Source organism: Ailuropoda melanoleuca, chromosome 11 (assembly GCF_002007445.2).
Source record: "Ailuropoda melanoleuca isolate Jingjing chromosome 11, ASM200744v2, whole genome shotgun sequence".
Lineage (NCBI taxonomy): Eukaryota > Metazoa > Chordata > Mammalia > Carnivora > Ursidae > Ailuropoda > Ailuropoda melanoleuca.
In genome coordinates, this window is record NC_048228.1 from 90855593 (window position 1) to 90876440 (window position 20848).

Below are 20848 nucleotides of genomic sequence, written 5' to 3' on the forward strand. Positions count from 1 at the left end.
CCTCTCTCGCTGGCTGTCTCTATCTCTGTCCAATAAATAAATAAAATCTTTAAAAAAAAATAAAATAAAATAAAANTTGAAGGGGCTAGACATCAACCTGTTTTTTAAAATAACCTTGGAAGCTGAATTAGTCTAAGCTTAAAGGCTGTCAATCTTACACAGCACATCGCAACCTTAAACACACATCTAAACTCTCAGTATCAAGAAAGTTTTCCTACTGACTCTAAATACCCCCCCCCGATATTGCTTAGGTCTGTTTTCCTTTTTTTAGTCCTTATAGGAAAGAGAAAAGACCAAGGGGAGCCTGGGTGGCTCAGTCAGTTGACCATCTGGCTCTTGATCTCAGCTCAGGTCTTGATCTAGGGGTCATGAGTTCAAGCCCCGCATTGGGCTCCATGCTAGGCATGAAGCCTACTTAACAAAAATAAATGAATAATAATTAAAAATAAATACAAGAAAGAGAAAAAACCAAGTCCTCTCCGTATCTGAGGCATGCCTACTGTTAAGAATTGAATTGTATCCTCAAAATCCAGATGCTGAAGCCCTAGCCCCAGTACTTCAGAACGGGACTGTATTTGGAGATGGGCCTTTATTTTATTTTTTTTNAGCTCAGGTCTTGATCTAGGGGTCATGAGTTCAAGCCCCGCATTGGGCTCCATGCTAGGCATGAAGCCTACTTAACAAAAATAAATGAATAATAATTAAAAATAAATACAAGAAAGAGAAAAAACCAAGTCCTCTCCGTATCTGAGGCATGCCTACTGTTAAGAATTGAATTGTATCCTCTAAATCCAGATGCTGAAGTCCTAGCCCCAGTACTTTAGAACGGGACTGTATTTGGAGATGGGCCTTTATTTTTTTTTAATTTTTTTTTAAAGATTATGTATTCGACAGAGATAGAGACAGCCAGCGAGAGAGGGAACACAAGCAGGGGGAGTGGGAGAGGAAGAAGCAGGCTCACAGAGGAAGAGCCTGATGTGGGACTCGATCCCATAACGCCAGGATCACGCCCTGAGCCGAAGGCAGACGCTTAACCGCCATGTCACCCAGGCGCCCCTGGAGATGGGCCTTTAAAGTGGAAATCAAGGTAAAATGAGGCCATGGGAGTGGGCCCCAATCCAATGTGACTAGTATCATTATAAGAAGAGGAAATTTGGGCACAGAGAGATATGGGGAATCATACACACAGAAGAGACACCACAGGAGTGAGAAGGTAAGTTAAGGAGAGAGGCAGAAGATCCAAGCTTGCCAATGCCTTGATCTTTTTTTTTAAATTGTATTTATTTATTTGACAGAGAGAGAGGCAGCGAGAGAGAGAACACAAGCAGGGGGAGTGGGAGAGGGAGAAGCAGGCTTCCCGCTGAGCAGGGCGCCCGATGCGGGGCTCGATCCCAGAATGCTGGGATCATGACCTGAGCCGAAGGCAGACGCTTAACGACTGAGCCACCCAGGCGCCCCCCAACACCTTGATCTTGGACTTCCAGCCTCCAAGACTGTGGGAAAATAAATTATTTTTATTTAAGCCGCCAGTCTCTGATATTTGTTATGGCAGCCCTAGCAAAGTAATGCACCTACCGTCTGAAAACTTCTAGAAAATTCCATGTTTTCATCAAATTTTTATTGAGCACCTACAATGCACGAGAGATATAAGATGGTATAAAATGGGTACTGACATTAAGAAACTGAAATCTTTTGGGGAAATAGAAACTATAAAACTAATCACAGAATAATACATGAGAAGTGCCTCAAATGTGGTTGCAGAACACCCAGGCTTGAGAGAGGAAGGTACCGGCTGGTAGCAGGACTCAGGCAAGACTTCCCAAAGAGAGCGGGACTTGGGCCAGGGCCTGAAGTCTCCATACGGTTTTAATAGAAGGCCATATGGAGGGAAATACTCCAAACAGAAAGAACAGGATGAGATGAAAAGAGGGGGCATACTGGAGAAATAAATTAGTCTAAATACCAAACTGAGTGTAAGAAAAACCTGAAATCTGATCATTCAGGGCCTAAGAAGTGACTCTGGATTTCCTTAAATTTTGTAATATAAGCAAGAAGTACAATGAAATTTAGCTGTAATAATTTAAGAAAAAACATCCTTTTAAAAAGCTTAGAAAGTTTTATGTGTCAAATTTGGGGATTTTCCTCTATTGCTGTTTTGAGTAGGTATCTTAATGTTCAGATATGCAGATTTCTAATTAGAACAAATGACCTCATCTCCCATCACACTTTACCTCCCAGAGACATTTTTACATCCTATTAGTTTATGCCCTGAGAAAAGAAAGTCCTTAAAATTAGTATTAATTGAACAAAGAACAGAATAACCAAATTCCTTTTTCTTTTTAAGATTTATTTATTGGCAGCGGGGGGGGGGGATGTTGGGGAATAGGGAGAGAATCTCCAGCCGACTCCCCGCTAAGTGCGGAGCCCGACATGGGACTCAGTCTCATAACCCTGACATCATGACCTGAGCCGAAGTCAAGAGTTGTATGATTAACCAACTGAGCCACCCAGGGGGCCCTAGAATCACATTTCTTACTTTTAACTTCCTAAGCAGTTTAAGTTTTAAAGTACATAATTCCTTATTATAAGCAATATCCTAGTTCCTCAATTCTAAGGTATACTTTTTTTTTTTTACATTTCAATATTTCTGAAATAGGATATACCTAAAATTTAATATACACAATTAATGTGCTATGGGGTTTCTCCCCCTGAAAAGCTACAATCACATCAATAGTGCATTTTACAACTGATGGTACCTTAAAACTAAGGAAATGGGGTGATGATAATAACCTCTGGCCAGCAGGACCCAGTTCTTCAGGAATCATCGTCCCTCAGGTGTCTGAGTTTCAGGGGCGACTTCAAGAGATTTTACCGTGGTTTGGGGGAACACCACGAAAGTCAGGTAAAGTCCAGGCCTGTGGCTGAATCAGGGAGGGGAACACTCACACTGATTCTGCCAAAGTTTCAAATCTCACCCAGTCACCTCTGAATCCACCCCTCTGATCACCATAGCAACCCACATGGAAAAGGGGGCAAGGAAAGAGTTTTCTTTTTTTTTTTTTTTTTTTTTTTTTTTTTTNCAAAGGAAAGAGTTTTCTGATCTATGTTAAGTCCAGGGGGCTTGGCTCGTCTTTTGATGTCGCCAGGTATACACCCCTATCCATTGATCAGGGCCACGCTTCTGCCTCCACATCAGGCATCAAACAGTCCTAACTTAAAGACCAGACAATTTCCAGGCCAGATGGGGCGCAGTTCTTGTACCTGCACTCCCAGGGCTCTAGCTGAGTCCAAGCAAGCAGGCCTGCAAACCTGCTCTAAAGCAGCTGTTTGGGAATAAGAGAAAAGTCATTCTGCAAATGCAAGCAGTTCAAAAGTATGCAGTCTTAGGCAATCATGTCAGGTATCTAGCAGAGAAATGGGGAGACGAACTGTTTGTTCTCACAGTTCAAGCCCAGTCCCTCCACTGCTATGATCCTGGACCACCAGATGATGACCATCAGGGCTCCAGCCCTCTGCACTTTGTTAACATTTCTCACCAACAGAACTGAGAGCCAGGCACATGTACCTCATTTGACGTCATCACGAAAACAAGCCTGTGCTGTAGCTACTGTTATATAATAAAATAAATTATGTAATAATAACAAGGAAACAGGCTGTGGGTGGATGACCTGGCCAAGGACAAAGAGTCAGGAAGGGTTCATCAGAATAGGGATGAGAGGTTTTAATACCCAAACTCTCTTGCCTTCTGCTATTACTTTTACAAAGAAATAACCTTACTGCTTAGGTTAAAAGACACTGAGATGGCAGAGCAAGTCTAATATAATTCTAAATGTCTCATTCATCCTACAACATCTAAATGATTCTATTACATCAAAGCACACTGTAAAAAGTACTTGAAAAGCAAATATTTAATCATAAAATCATAATTATAATCTTTGTATCTTTAGCTTTGTCAACATTCTTTCCATCATCTTTGTCTAAAAATAATTGTTCATTGTACATTTCTTTGCAAGTGGGGTCTAAGTTATCATGCAATGTTTTGATATTTAAAATATTTCTGAACCTAATTTAACATACTTGTGTTCAATGTAAACAAGACCTTAAGTTTTCACTTTCATTTTTCTTCTGACACTTTGTACAAAAAAACGCTGCATGCTCATTTTTCAAAAGAGGCCAAAACCATATGATTAGGAGAGATTTAAAGAGAGAGAAAAAAAAAAGGCACACAGAGAGATCTGGTCAGCCAGCTCAGGATGGAACACCTCCCCAGGTCTCCAGAGAGGCTGCAGAGGGGTCCATAAACCAGCAAATACCACCTGCCTATTATCTTCCTTAGAAAGGTGCACACCTTTGAAAGTGACAGAATTTAAGTCCGGTGTGGCACTTTCAGAAAATGGCATCAAAGGTTGGACTATAAATCTTTCTTATTCTCAAGTCACTGGACATTTAAGAGCAAAGATATTGATGGGCTCTTTCTCTCCTGTTCTTCTTCCTTGTAACAGATGTATGATTCATGGATTGTCCTTTAGTGGTCCCCATTTTCATCTTACTACTTTTTCTTTGCTTCTGCTTTCTGACAGCTCTGAAAAACAAGGTGCTAAATTATTTTGTAGAATAAGCATAGTTAATTATGTAATTATGTTGGAATTTAATTAACCAGCTGACCAAATAAGAAAACACAAGGAAAAGAATTTACTGTATAATAAGCATAAATCCTCAGGATCCTAACCATAAAAACGAGAGACAGTCAGAGGCCTGACTAAGCAAAATGCTTGAGTAAAGAAATTTCCTTTAAAGACGGTTAACTACAGATTTTTTGGGACAAACCCACCACAGAGGTAAACAGTCAAGCCAGGAGAAACCACTGCTGTGTGAAACCGTACGGTATCCTCTAGCCGGCATGTGGCAACCGAGCACCTGGGATGTGGTGAGAACGAGTTAAAAATGCTCTAAATGTAAAATACACACCAGATGTTGAAGAAAGAATGCAAAATATCTTGTCAATAATTTTTTATGTTGATTGTGTGTTCAAATAATATTTGGGATATATATTATTTAAATTTTAAAAATAGTAAAGCCAATGAGGGAGGAGGGTGTTTTTGCTATTGTTTTGGTCTTAGTCCATCTGTACTGCTCCGCTCAGCACTTCAATCTCCAGATCCTTGAATTACGTTTCTCAGGAAAAGGACCGATACGATACATTTGCTGTTAGCAGAGGCAGAGACATGAAACAGCACAATGGAAAAATGGACAACGCTTACAGAGGCCCATTTTATAAGCCCTACAGCTAATTTTCCTTTCTTCAGTGGGTCTAAAAGTCTGGACAAGTGCCACACAGGTTGTCCTCATTTTGTGGTCTTTGTCTTCTTGAAAGACTAGCTTCACAACGAACGAGCTGGAACTCAGGCTCTGAAGAAACTACACTGCAGCAGAACAAAACAGACCCTTAGCTCCTGGTGCTCTCTGAACTAAGTCACAGACGATCTACAGCTGAGAAAGATGACTGCACTGTTCACTCACTTTCTCCAAGCTAGCAGAATCATGGCATTTATCATATGGCGAACCGAGGAAAGGGCTGGGGCTGCTGGCACCGGCCAACCTGGAAAATCCCTAAGGGTACCCAGAGATATCAGTCATTAGATTCACTTCTCCTAAATCACAAGTCCCGGGGAAAAGCTTACTCTTGATCTTCCCAGGACCAAAATCTGGGGTTCATAAACAGAATATAATCCCTCCGTGGAGCTAACTGTGGCCTCACTTTTTGTTCACACAACATACGTATTAAGTGCTGGGAATACAAAAATGAGTGGGCATCATCTGACTCCAAGGATCTGGGAGACTGAGACAAGGTAGATGTCACCTTTCATTTTCCTTCCCCCAACTGCCTTTTGGGGAAGAAACAGAGGCTATGAAATCCTCCAATGAGAAGTAGCAGGGCCAGCCTGATTCTAGAACCTATGCTCTTAATTACCTTGATACTATATACTCTGCTATAAATTATTCAGATATGTAACGTGCTAAGCATTTGGAATCACTAAACAAATATTAGCTATTATTAGTAGCACCACATGACTATTCTTCAGAATTCTGCTTGACAACTTTCCATTTTTCGACATTTAGATTTTGGATTATAGATTGGGATAACCTATTGGTTCAAAAATAAAACAAATACCACAGCCATCTTTATACTCTTCTGTGTATGTTATATAATTCTCCTTTCCCTCCAGCCATTATCTTAAGAGGGCTAATGTCCTGATAAGTGATGATTTAGCAAATTTAATGAAGTATAATCTCTTGATGACACAGTCAATGAAGCTGTGTGTGCCTGCATACAAAATTTAAACACATTTTCTTTGGCTTTTCCACTTATAAGAAGAACTAGACATGAACTAGACCTCACTAGAGTACATAGTAAACAAAAGCAGAAGAAAATATTCATTTTAATATGAATAAACAAACTTATCAGAGATAAAGTCTTTCAATGGAATATAAATTGAACTGCTTGAGTATAAATCAATTCATTGTTTGTTTTGCCTTAAAATTGAATTGACCTAGTGTTTGTCCTCTAAATTATAGGTATTTATGTCATGATAAAAACGATTAACCACAAGAGGGAGCCAGAACCATTCCAGTTCAGGGGCAAAGGCAAATTAAACTCAAGAAAAACAAATTAAACTCAAGAAAATATAAGGCAGCTATGAAGTATCTTTTATGCCATATATGCTAAAAAGACAATTAGAATTATTTTTTACTATTGTAAAAGGGAAAAAAAATTGTGCCTTATCAATTAATTTCATTAGGAAAAATTTTTGAAAGCAATACCTGAAGATAACTGTTCATACGAGTTTAGGAGTCTTTTCTGAGAGAAAAAAGTAATACTATTTAAGACTTACCAGGTATATCACATCCTAATGGATTTGCTCCTTGAATTAAACTTGATAAAATCTAATACTAAATGGTTTCCTTCAATGAAAACAATAGAATACCACCAAGCCAACTAGCCCAGGCTACAGGGGACCAACAAAGAGCCTAAAATACATTACCAAAATGCAAATTCACTTTCCCTGTATCGTAAGATCACAGACTCAAAGTCCGAGCATGTCACTAACTCTGTTTACAACCAGAATTACCCTGTACTTGGTGCAACAATCCCACACCAATAGTTTATTAGGTGGTCCTCTAGTCTTAAAGGTTTCTAAGAAAAAATCTTTTATAAGATTCTTCTATATACTTCTTAATTTAGAAACTTCCATTTCTACCCTGGATTACTTAGTGGAAATAATTGTTTAAAGTAAATTTGATGAAAAGTAATGGAAAAATAAAACAGAAGGCAGAATTCAAATGACTGGGCCTTAATGGGAAAAACTAATTGCCAATGACCAAAAAAAAATGAATAAATAAAAAAGAATTCTAATACAATCATAAATAGTTACAATAACATCAGATATTTCTAAAACTAAGAATTTTTTTTTTATCACAACCCGTAAGACAGCTCAAAAATTTTATGCTGATCCCGATTCGCACATAATGTTAAATTTGGCTATCTGGTTTTCATAACAATAAAACAAGAAGACTCAATAACTATCATCCCTTTTAGTTTTTTTTTTAAATGTAATCATTCAAACGAGCCCAGTATAACTTTGCTCTGATAACCAACACCAAATATTGGTGGAAGAAGTGAAAATAAGCATAGGAAAAAAATGGTAAAAATTAAAATTTTACGTATTTAAATAGTCAATGTTTTTTTGAAGTCTGATATAATTTAAAGAGATAACTTCCTTTTCCTATGTGTTCACCGTGGGATTACACACTACCTTCCACCTGAAATGCTTTCTCCAGCCTTGCCTGCTGTCACGTGTCTGCATCTGGCCTGTCCTAACTGAAATATCACGTCTGTCAATGAAGGCTGGACTCTCTCTACACAAATTATAATTTCACATGAACCACAGGAGATAAAAAGTTAATCAATTTCTACCTTATACTTTGGTGATTTTCATGTCTCACCTGTAAAATGTTAAGCTCTTTCACTCATCTTTGCACCCTCCCTCCCCCCATCTATGTGAACAATAAATAACAGTAAAAACAGCAAATAATTCAGCACTTCTGAATCCTCTATTGCATACTTTTGTGGAGGACTGCTTTACACAAATCACACAAGGCAAATTTTTTTCTAGGCAATAAAAGAATTCAACTCACTTGTTCACTTTCTTAGATGTGGCGATCTTAGGACAAGTACTACGTTTGTGGTCTAATTCACCACAAATGAAGCAGCCATCTTTAGGGCCCCCGCAAGAATGATCTGGAAGAGCACAGTGACTACAAATGCTACAGTGGATCCAGGCTATAAAATAAAAATTAAGTTTTAGAAGAAGTTCATTTAATATACTTTTTCATTTGATCAACCTTTATGACAGGGAAGCATGGATAGTGTTTACTTCAAATATCGTGACCAGTTTGCATAGCTGGTTATAATTTGGCTGAAAACGCCAAGGTTAAGAGGCTGGAATCCCACATAAAGCAACTAATTTCTTTCTGATACATGGCAACTGATGCAGCCCTTCTTCAATGAGTCATGAGCCGAAAGCCACTGACACAATGGGGGCTGGCTGAGTGACCCCAAGACCTATTAGAATAAGCCAAGCCAAATGCCACACAGAAACAGGTTACAAAGTCATGTCTCCCTATGAAGAACAGAGTGTGTATTTTGGTAACTGCAAAAATTAAAAAATAAGTAAAATCAATGTAGATTCCTATATTGATTTTTTTTCTCTTATAAATACAATTAAATAAAAATCCCATTTAGGTGAAGAAAAACTCTGAAATGTTTCCATAGGATCTCAAACACTAAGTCTAAATACTTACACGGTTTTACACACTTTTTGCAGAGAAAGCAATGGTTCCATTTCCTGCCATCCTACAAAAATAATTTTTAAATTATGTTTAATGTATCATTAAAAATCAAGTTCCACAATTAAAAATTAAAATGTCTTATTAAAATCTGTGTAAATTATTCATTCCTTATTTCTCACTTTCCTGGGCTTCACAATTAAATACTTTGATTTTAATCTATGCATTTCTCCACTCAACTCAAACGCCCTCCTTGATGGGCCCCAATTTCCTTAACTGGAAAACTAGGGGATTTATCTACATGATCTTGAAAGTCCACCAGTTCAAGCAACCCAATCTGCACAAAGAAGGACTTGATGAAAATTTCAAGAGAATTAATGATTCATAACTTTTACGTGTCTATGCAGCATAATCCTTAATGAAATTCCTATTTGAGAACTTTAGATAATTTAAAAAGATACAGATTATAGGGTACTGTTTAGGCAATGTTAAATCTGTGAAATAAAATGACCTAGAAAAGTATATAAGACACTTACATATCCAGTTTAATGAGTATTATAAAGTACACACTGAGGAATCCCAACAGGTCAAGAGAATACTGTCAGCCCCCTAGACACTCCCCCAGGTGGCCCTTCCCAGTCCCCCACCGAGTAACACCTAACTCTGGTTTCTGTGATGGTCACTTCCTTGCTTTTGTTTTTTTTTTACCACTTATGTGTGCATCTCTAAATAATAAAGTTTTGTTTTCCTCATTTTGAGCTTTATAAAAATGACCTGGGCATAATTTTTTTAAAATAAAAAACACAGAGGATATGTAAGCTGATTGAAAATACATGTAATCAGATGTGCTACCACAGTTAAAAATAAACATAACCAATAATAAAATTGTAAAGTTTTGAAAAATGTACTTTATGATAAGTTATAAAAATACAGACTTTCCTTTGGGGAATCACTTGTGCACATTAGCCTAACTAAATTTGCCATGTTCTTTCTGACTGGATTTAGTTAAAATAAACAGGCCACCTTAAGGGCTATCCCACCTCCTTAAAAAAACAAGTAGGAGGTATGTCCCTGTAGTCCTTCCTGATCTGTAAAACTTGGAGAGTACCTATCTACTAGGGCTTTGTGCGGAGTGGCTGTGTTAATCCATGTACAGCCCTTAGAAAAGGTCCTGCCACATAAAAAGTGCACAGTATATGTTATTATTTCACCAGAATAGGGATGGTGTCTCGTAGTTCAGCTCCTTATTTGAAACACCTCAATTTTACCCTCAACAAAGTTTAGCACTCACTTCATGCCTTATTTGAAATACTCCTGATTCTAGCAGTCACCCAGTACTTCACATAAAAGTGAATTTAGGGGCGCCTGGGTGGCTCAGTCAATTTAAGCATCTGCCTTCAGCTCAGGTCATGATCGTGGGGTCCTGGGATCGAGCCCTGTGTCCCCCACATAGGGCTCCCTGCTTAGTGGGGGGGAGCCTGCTTCTCAGTCTACCTCTGCCCCACCCTACCCTCACCCCCGCTTGTGCTCTCACTTGCTCCAATAAATAAAATCTTAAAAAAAAAAAAGTGAATTCAAATAACTGTTAATAATGATGGAGGCACCTATTTTTAAAGCCTGTTGTACTTTATAATTAGAAATAAAATATTGTATTAAAGTATAATTAGTAAATGATAATACAGTAATACAAATTACAATATTATTAAAATAACATTGGGGCGCCTGGGTGCCTCAGTTGGTTAAGCGTCTGCCTTCAGCTGGGGTCATGATCCCAGGGTCCTGGGGGGGGGATCAAGTTTGCATCAGGCTCCCTGCTCAGCGGGGAGTCTGCTGCTCCCTCTCCCTCTGCCCCTCCCCCCAGCTTCTGTGCACACACGCTCACACTCTCTCTCTCTAATAAAATCTTTAAAAAAAAAAAAAAGCTTAAGCAAAAGTAATGAAACGAGTAAGCTAAAATAAAATGAATATATATGAATAAAAATGCGTTCTACAGAAACCTGTACCTTGGAGGTGCAAGAATTACAGTGCTCACAGTGTTGATTCTCTAGGGAAACGTATCGTTGACACAAAGCACAAAATCTGAGGAGGAAAGAAAGACTTAAATCAGCTGCATATTTTCAAGAAGATTCAAAGCGCAGATAAATGGCACTTGTTACAAAAATTGAGTGTAATCCAAATTCAATTCAAAATTATAGACCAAATGTAAAGGCAGCAGAAGAACTATATGAGTCAGTATTAAAAGCATTTTGATGTTGGGTATATGGAACTTTATTCTCAGTGACTCATGTATTTCAAGGCCTCACTAGGATCTTACCTGTACCCTTCTTCGCTAGGAAGGATTATTTTGTTGGGTGGAATATTGGTGAAAATACGCACAGGAGACTGTTTTCGACCTGTCTTCCCATGTTTATAAAGTGCGTGATTATCATAATCTACCTAGAAAGTTTAAAAAAATTGAAAAAGAAAATTTACTCAAAGCAGTCAATATCTATGGAGATTCTTTAACCAATAAAGAACAAGCTGGTGCCAAGAGAGGAGTTAAAACAAAGTATTTAAGAAGAAATTCTTAAAAGCAAGAGTTTGCTTATTAATCAACAGACAGAGGCCTCTGTGGTGGTGAAATTTCATTATAGAAAAGGTAAACTTTGTTATGATAAATTATATTGCCTGGTCTTCAGAGAACAACTGTAATCTTTTATCCAATACAATAGACTTCACCAGAAGGCCTATTACGGAATTAAGAATTCGGCTTTTGTAGCTAAAAGAATTCCACCCTTGAAGGTGTGTGACGACTCAGCAGGGGTTTTTCATTTTTGTGTGTGAGATCGGCTACTTGTCAGTTCGCGGGTCACCGAGTCTCAGTACTGCCTTGCTCCGACCCCCCACCATTCATCATCTGACCTCTCACGTCCTGGCTGAGCACAGATTTGGGGACCAGAGAGTGGCTCTGCCACTCACCTGTTGTTCCATGAGGCAAATTTACATAATTCTCACCTGGAAAAGGAGGTTACTGAGCCCTGCCTCAGAGATGCTGGGAAGGAAGGTTACGGGAGACAATGTGTGTACAAAGCCAAGTTCAGGGCCTGGCATACGGTAGAGACAGAAAGATGCAGATGAAGAGAGAGATTCACAACGACAGTTGTGACTATTTCGAACATTTACCTCTCCTCAAGACCCCTACACCTCAGCTTTCAGCCGTGGCAGATCACCTTGAAAGGAAGCTGGAGCTAACAGGCTCAACGTCTGTTAGCTTCTTGCTCTCGTCTCCTTCTCCCACCTCTCTGCTATCCATACACGTTCTCACTTTGGTTTTAAGCCTGCTCTGAATCCACCTGGTCACTATGACCATCTTTCTTTAGATCAGTAATTCTCCGAGTGCGGGGTCTGGATCAGCAACATCGGCATCGCCCCTGAGATCTTGTTAGAAAAGCACATTCTCACCCCATCAAAGGACCTAATAAAACAGAAGCTCTTGGGGGTTAAGTCAGGCAATCTGTATTCTTAACAAGCCCTCCTGGCACACTAAAGTTTGAGAACCATTGTTCTAGATTGTCCATAAGAATACCGTGAGATTTTTATGAAGTCAGTATAGGTGCAGCCCAACTTTCAAATAAGTTATAATGAATTGTTTAGATTCTAAACAAGAATACACTTAAGAATCTTTCAAAAGAACTGGCTTGCAAGCTAGCTCTATTAAATAAGCAAAGCACAAAAATGTAAGGACTTACTGACAATGGAGAGGGCTTTAATGAGAAATTCCTAAGCTCTCCGTGTGGCCCTGTGCACAGCTACCACATTAACAGGTGAGCAAGTTCAGGAAGACAGAGACGGTCAACAAGCTTTAGCAGTGGGGGGAAAAGTAAGTGCCATATGAGGAGACCCAGCCAGATAAGGGGCAGTGTGGGGAAAAAAACAAAAAACGAACCCCCCCCCCCAAGGGTTCTGGTTAACTGTCAGCACGGTGAGTCCACGGTCTAGCCAACTGCGAAAGCTGGTGCGGGCTCGCGGCCGCCCTGTACGAAGTGTAATATCATAACAGGCAAAGAATGAGGTCAGATCACATGTGACGCCCTGCGTTCAGTCATGCATGTGAAGGCAGACCCTGATAAAACCAGTTCGTTTCCACCAAAAGTAATGAGAATGAAGAGGATCTGTCGTTTAACATTTTGGGGGTGTTTATTCAGAAAAGCGCAAACTGGGAGGATCTGATACCTACTTTATAACTGAAGGGGGTGTTGGTGGAATCGAAATTAGACTTAGCCTTCATTGCTTTGGAGAACAGAAGTAGGACCAATGGTTAGAAGTTAATAGGGAGCATATTTTATCTCAATATGAGAAAATATTCTAACGATTAGAGCTATTAAATAAATTGAGTTGCCTTGTAAGGCTGCAGGACTTTGCTCACTGAAAGCATTCAAGTGAGGCCGGGTGACGGCTTGTCATGAATTTAGTGGAGAGGATTATTACGGTGGGAAGTTAGCCTACGTTACAGCCCTAATGGTTCTTTCCAACTTCAAAATTCTATGAATATATGTCACCTATTAGAGGCTAAGATACAAAAGCAGATTTTACTTCAAAATCACCTTAAAATATTACCATAAGTAGTTTTTTAAAAAGATGATTTAAATTAATAATTTTTCCCTAATGCACTCCTCTATGTATTTAATAAATATAGGACATTTAATTAAATTCAACAAAGATATTTTGAACATTTATGAGTGTCATAAGAAAAAAAAATTCTTCCCCGGAGAACCTTTTGAAGATCTACAAATGTTGGAAAAGAGGGCCTTAGAAGGATTTCTGGTAAATGGAATATTCCGTGCAATAAAACAGATAGCAGATGGAAGAGAGGGAAAGAAAGAACAATCTCTTTACGGTTACCCAAGGAGTCGGAAAATGTATGTGTCAGGAAGGTGGTTGATTGCTTGATTTTGCATAACCTAATTGAGATTATTATTATTTTTAAATGCGGGTTTGTTGTGCTAATTAACTATAAACATATGGTATGTAAAACGCATGCTGCTAGGGTAAATTAATGTACCTCTAACATACATCCATATTTCATAGCTTCATCCACACAAATAAACGTCCTATGGAAGCGCTGTAAAGCAAACACAATTTTGCAAATTGCATATCACTAGTGGTAGAGCTGATACACCATTTTCCCATCATTATCTCTGACATTTCATTCACAATGATGATGAGAGGCATTTTCAAATAGAAAATTTCTCCCATGGAACTGATTAATGTGATGAAGTACTGTATAGAAATGAGGGAAAGCACAGAATCTCTGCAATTCTTAACTCTTAATTTTATCTATACGCAAATTTCTCCTGTGACATGAGACTGAAACCAGGTACATGGAAACCAAGATGTTCACGTCAACAGACATTTATTTTGCACCTACTATGTTCTAGGTATCCGGCCGGGAAACAAAGATGAAATAAGACAGAGTACTTGTAGTTCCCTAAGTCCCTTGGGATTGTGTTCTACTTGGTTTCAGTGCATCAAAAGATCGCCATCAGCCAACTTCCACCGGAGCAGAAAGGTCTTTTAGTCATATTCCCCATTTCCCATGTACCTCTTATTTAAAATTATATCTATATATATGTATATTATCTATATGTATTATTCCCCTTGTCACTCCAAACCCATTAAATGTTTGTGTTTATTACACATCAAGTTTAAGAATTTCAGTTGTCATCTTGTAATGTGCAATCACTTGTCAGAAATTCCTGTCAAAATATCTTCACTTCTGAACATGAAACTAACCTCGAAAAACAGTTTTCTACACAGGATGATTTTTTAAGGGACAGCTTTAAAAAAAAAACAAAAACAAAGCTCTACTTTTAACAATCCAGACAAATGTCCCAGATTAAGTAGAAACAAGAGATCAGAGCATGTTCCCACTGGAAGGGAAGTGAGGCAATCTAGTTCAGATACGGTAAATAAAGGACCTGAATGTCACCACACCCCTGACGGGGCCCCCGGCACAGACATCACTAATCAGTCACACACTACTCCCCGCCCCTGAGCCTGGTATTCTCAACAAATTCGCCAGAAGTCACTACCAATTTATCAGGCTTACTACTAAAGCACTAAAAGTGAAACTTATCTGCCATCTCTTTCCTGATTCAATCATTTTATTTTATAGGTAAGGAAACAGAGGCCAGGAAAGATAAACTGACTTCTCCCTCTTAAGATTAAAGAGCCTCTAAAAGGCAGTGTGCTTGGGCTCATACATCTGACTCTGGGTCAAAATTTCTTTTCATCATCACATCCTTCCTTTCTAATCTGCCCTTAATAAAACTCTCGCTTTCCTAGGTCTTTGATGGCTATTTTATTCTGTACTCATCAAGTGCTTTATCACTGAAGAGTCTACATAATTTATATTTTATGAAGATCTGCCACACTTCTGCCTCCCTCTTACCTGAAAAGTATTTCAAAAAAAGAGATTTAGTGATTTTAGGTTTTTTACTGCATTGTGGTTTGGGGGCTTATAATCATCGTAGGCAATGTGAGAAAGAAGGTCTAATCAAGGTCTATGGCAAAAGACCTGTGAAGGAGGACAAGAGACTTTCAAATTTTTCATATGATGAACGCAGCTAATATAGAAGAAAAGAAATTACCACAAAGTAAGGTTAAAATAGAGAAAGAAAAGGAAGAAAGCAAAAGTTTCAGAAAGGATAATAATAATAATAAATCCAGAGAAACTTTCAAAAAGAAAGAAATTAAGAAAAGAATGAAAGATCATCAAGGTGAGGTATGACAAGGTTTATAAATACAATAGGAGATATGGTGAAATCAGTTTCTCCAACTGAGCGTGCAATGGGCAGCAGTGTTCTTATCTTCAGTAGAAATCAAAAAAGATCTGTTTTGTTTCACAAATTTTATTCGAGTTTTTCCTTTCAAAGTTTGGCTTTCTCTTTACTAAAAAGACTGCTTTTCACCTTGTCTGATACCGTGTTTGATAAGGCCCACTCAGAAACTTTTTTCACCAATACACTGAATTGTATAATTATTTTTAATAAGCTTGGACCTTGGAACTATTTCTCAAAACTGAGACTCCAGTATTTCCACAAGTTCCTTTCTCGTAACACAGACCGTCGAAACAAGCCATGGCTGGTTTCTCCACATGAAACTCTCTCGTCCACTCTACTCTGGATCTGCCTGCCTTCTTTGGCCTCCTCGCCATTTCAAATGGTTGCCCGCAGTGAAAACTCATTTCTAAATGTGCATGGAACAGTTTTCTGAGGGACCTTATGTTTTGCAATTTTAATGTTTCACATACTGTACAAAAAAAAAAAAGCCCCAAAGAAGAGTTTTACCCACATCCAGGGACTATTTGAATGTTCTCAACAATGCTGAGAGCAATAACCTTTAGTCTACGTTTGCCGTGTGTTCAGGCAGACGAGGTTAAGCCTTTTCATGTACTGTCTCATATAATTCCTAAAACCGTATGAGGCAGGTATGTTATTACTCTGCTCACTTAACAGGTCACATGAACTGCAGAGAGTTAGATACAATGTGTAGGCCTCACTAGTAAGTGGCAGCACCAGGATTAAAACCCAGTTCCTTTTCGGGGCGCCTGGGTGGCACAGCGGTTAGGCGTCTGCCTTCGGCTCAGGGCGTGATCCCGGCATTATGGGATCGAGCCCCACATCGGGCTCTTCTGCTGTGAGCCTGCTTCTTCCTCTCCCACTCCCCCTGCTTGTGTTCCCTCTCTCTCTGGCTGTCTCTATCTCTGTCGAATAAATAAAAAAAAAAAAAAAAAAAAAAAAAAAAAAAAAAAAAAAAAAACCCAGTTCCTTTTCAACTGCGGAGTTCACGCCGTTTTCATTCGACATGTACAAAACACCTGCTCTGTGCCTGGCACTGTCCTGGACGCGCTAGACGGTTATTCGCTGTCCAAGACAGCAGGCGCTCCTGCCGACGGAAAACACTTATTTAGCTAATGTCTTTAGGATACGTCCGCTATCTCTGCACTGCAAATGCTAATACTAGAAGTGCCCCTCAGACGAGAAACAGAAAACTATGTGCTCTGAAAAAGGAAAGTAAACCAGCTTTGGGAAGAATTATGATGTGGACTGTACCAATGCAGCGCTCAAGAAGTCAAGGTTAAAATGGCTTGTGCTATAAACTTTGGAAAGGAACTGTTATATGGTTCAGTAGCCATAAAAATGTCCATTAAATTGGATAACGTAATTTTTGGAATTCTATTTCAGTTTTGGAAATTTATCTTAAACAAGTTATATAAATATGGAAAAAATTATGTGAATAAGAAATGTTCATGGCAGTGTTATTTATAGTACCTTAAAGGTGGAAGCAACCTGTGTGTCTAAGAAAAAAAAATGCTAACAATTGATAATATAACCTGCTAATGAAATAATTTAAAGTGATTTAAAGCAGGTGGCTGGGAGGCTCAGTTGGTTAAGCGTCTGCCTTCAGCTCAGGTCATGATCCCAGGGTCCTGGGATTGAGCCCTGCATCGGGCTCCCTGCTCAGCGGGGAGCCTGCTTCTTCTCCCTCTCCTGCTCACCCTGCTTGTGCTGTCAAATGAATGAAATCTTAAAAAAAAAAATAAAGTGATTAAAAGCATAAAGACTATGGAGCTACATTTAAAAATGTACACTTATATAAAACACAAGAAAGCAGAATTCGGATTCATCTGCTATGATTACAAACCTGTAAAATGTATCAAATTATGATATTTGCTACTTGGGGTGATATTTGCTACCATGCAGGTAGGGTCTGTCCTCTCATTTTTGGTAACATTGTCTCTTTCAGAATTTCTAGATAATTTTCACAATGGTAAATGCCTTCAAGATTAGAGAGATTAGATCCAAGTGCTAGCTTGGAACAAGTATGAAGATATTTTCAGTTCCAGGGCTGCTCAGAAAGCTCAAATAGAAAAATGTCATTACAAAAGAGGAAGCAGTGGCCACTTGGTGACCCCACACAGTGATAGTGACAAGGGGGTTAACTTCAGAACCCAAGGAAACGAATACAGCAAAGTGGACATTAAAGCAGAAAGACTTGAGGGCAGAGATGGGAAGGAGGGCAGGCCAACTCCACCCTGAAATCAGCACACTAGCCCACACACACAGCCCTCAGCCTCTCTGCTTCCCTGACACCTGCCACCTTGGACACACCTCCCTTCAGAGCTCCTGGCATCCTCTGAGTGGCACAGTAAAATGTACTTGACATTCCACTGACCAGAAAAAGCAACTGACTTCTCTACAGCCTCTGAACAGACAAGACTCCTGTTTATAACAATGAGTCGGGGGTCAGTTAGGTCAGTCGGTCTAAAACCTAGCTGCACTGCAGGATCACCTGGGAAGCTTGGTAAAATGTGCTTTCTTGGGGCCTTACCCTCTAATTTTGATTTAGTAGGTTTATTTTGGTACCTAAGATCTATATTTTTAAAAAACACCCTAAGAATTACATTTAGGAACCTCTGGACTAAGCGATGTATGGTACAATTTTAGCGTTTAATACAGCTTATGATATTTTCATTTCCAAAAATCGATGGATAGTCTGATCAGAATATTTATTTAAGCGGAATATCCATTCATCAACTGTGCCAGAACACAGAATATTTACTTACCTGGTAATCCAGCATGCAGAAGCTTGGAAAAAACTGACGAATTCGGGATTCAAAAAAATAAGGGAAAATCCAGAATATGGGTAGTTCTTTGTGACTGCTATCTAGTGGATCACAACAAAGGAAAAGAAAATAAGAAATTGATATTAAAAAAAATAAAAGAGTTTTAACTGAAAGACTTCTAATATCGGGAGAAACTGCAATTGTTCAATGCACTTAAATCATACAATAGAAGAGAATGTTTACCAGAGTGCCATTTATAACTTGACCTTTCCCAAAAGTCAATGGAAACGTCCTTTTACATCTAAACGCTGGTATAAAGTGTATGTAAAAGTAATCTTTACACGCATAACCACTATATTCTAGGTAAAGGCAACGATATCACCACTGAAGCGGGAAATGAAAAGGAGCCTCACTTGGAAGCCCCAAGCTCACTGTGATGTGGTGGCAGGAAGCATGGGCCAGAAGGCAGAAGGCCTTCGGTCAGGATCCCAGCTCTGCCACAACTCGTTATGTCCATTTTCAGGGATGAATCAATCTTTCCTCAAGCATGGGAGAGTCTTAAAAACAATCAAAATTAACTTCAGTGACAGGGGACGTAGCTATTACTTACAGAGCACCTCGTACAGGCTGAGCCCAATGCCAGGTACTTTCTACATATTATCTCCTTACAATAACTCCTAGAGTTAGACAGTCATAATCCCATTTTACAGACAGAGCAACCGAAGCCATAAGATTTAGGTAATTTGTTCAAGTTCATGCAACTAATAAGTGGTAGAACTGAAATTTAAGCCCACGGACCTCTTCACTGCTTCCTCAATAACACTGACTTTAACCATTCTGGTAAGTGGACTTAAGACCTGAAAATAAGTGGAATACTTAACACCATGAGTCATGTTTCAGATTTCTTTTGCGTTCTGTCTCCAAAGCACACTATTTACGTAGCACAATTAAAGGAGAAGCTTGATCATCAATTCCTGACGCTCTTACAGTTTATCAATTTGCAAGCTGGAAACTAAAAAATGATTGTACCAACTAATTAGACAATTAATTAAATAAGATATTTTGAAGGCCTAAGGTGCTTTAAACTGAGTAATAACACCCAGCCACTAACCCACCTCTATCTATGTGGGTATCTATTTGTCACTGATAACCACTGTAAGGCTAGTGCATAGCGATCTTCCTTCCCAAATCTTGGCATAGTTTAGAGCTCTGAGCCAGAGGCTGGGCACCCTCTTAGAGCCGTGGGCAAGACTTTAGGAACATTGAAATGTAAGATCCATGAGGGCAGGAATATGTGTCCGTCTGGTTCAGTACTCTCCTTCCAGCATCTGAACAGTACCTGGTACACAGGGGCCACTCAGTAAATATTTATTGAATAAATGACAACAGTTTACTGCAATTCTTCATAATGTCCCCTTATGCTCACCTACAAGTCGTTGTGAGAACACGTGATTAGGATAATACAAAGTGTATCATGATAATGAAGTCTGCCACATTCTCAAATAAGCCTATTTAAAAAAAAAAAACACAAGAACCCAAGACATGTATATTTTATCAGAGCTCTGATTCACTGCGCTCTGCTAATATTTGACAGGAAGTAGATACACAGATACATGTTTATTTTGCAGTCAGTAATAAATTACACACCTTGGCTTTGACCTTCTTTCCACATAGCAATTAACTTCTTGAATGTAACAGCCAGAGGTTCAACCAAGCCACCAAAAGGAGGATCTGTCACCATAATGACTCCCTCACCTTTATCTTCCTGTAAAAATGTTCTGCATACTTCAAGGGCAGCCTGGAACAAATAAAAATTCATTTCTAAATGAGGACTAGAGGGAGGCACTCCATCCTATTCAGAGAATGCGTCAGGCTCGGTCCCACTATTTTCACTGAAGCTTCACCCATCCTGCCACCCCAGAGTCCCTCAGTGACATCCTGAAGCCTCTCTCATTCAGCCCCCAAGAGATTTTATCTTTTGGGTTCCTTGATAAGCGGGTTTTTAAAATTGCAAATTCAAGCACCATCACTATCAGAGGACTACACATTTCAAATGGTTAAATTAAAAAACTAAATTTAGTAACCTGAGAGAGAAAAACTCATTACCCATGAAGACTATCGAAAACGCTAAATTCAATCCCACAAACAGAAGCAGGGACTGAGCTAAACACTGGAGACACAAAGACGAATAAGACCTATTTTCTTCCTGGCTGGTTTGTCTACCACGAGTTCAGTTTAATGAGAGCTACCCGTTACCAGTCACCTCGCACATGTTGCTAAGCGGCAGGTATGGATAGGACAGATGTGTTCGGACACGCACCGTAAGTAAATGAATGAAAGTCCACAAATAACAAAGCTTAGCCAGGCCACGAAACCAGGCTATTCATACATTTT

General features: G+C 39.1%; 1 protein-coding gene and 2 long non-coding RNA genes across 3 annotated transcripts in view; 1 reads left to right on the plus strand and 2 right to left on the minus strand.

Moving 5' to 3' along the window:
* LOC117804467 overlaps nucleotides 1–345 on the minus strand; it is a 2341-nt gene extending 1996 nt beyond the window's left edge. The window contains exon 1 of the long non-coding RNA XR_004628938.1: nucleotides 115–345. This is a non-coding gene — a long non-coding RNA (uncharacterized LOC117804467). The remainder of the gene's footprint in view (nucleotides 1–114) is intronic.
* Nucleotides 1–940, plus strand: part of LOC117804468 — a 6004-nt gene extending 5064 nt beyond the window's left edge. Inside the window, exon 4 of the long non-coding RNA XR_004628939.1 lies at nucleotides 895–940. This is a non-coding gene — a long non-coding RNA (uncharacterized LOC117804468). The remainder of the gene's footprint in view (nucleotides 1–894) is intronic.
* A 2148-nt stretch (nucleotides 941–3088) lies between these two features.
* Nucleotides 3089–20848, minus strand: part of ZCCHC4 (zinc finger CCHC-type containing 4) — a 50794-nt gene continuing 33034 nt past the window's right edge. Inside the window, 7 exon segments of the mRNA XM_034672000.1 lie at nucleotides 3089–4582; nucleotides 8197–8341; nucleotides 8863–8914; nucleotides 10851–10926; nucleotides 11162–11283; nucleotides 18455–18555; nucleotides 20102–20252. Coding sequence (XP_034527891.1) covers nucleotides 4447–4582; nucleotides 8197–8341; nucleotides 8863–8914; nucleotides 10851–10926; nucleotides 11162–11283; nucleotides 18455–18555; nucleotides 20102–20252 — 783 coding nt within the window. The 3' untranslated portion in view covers nucleotides 3089–4446.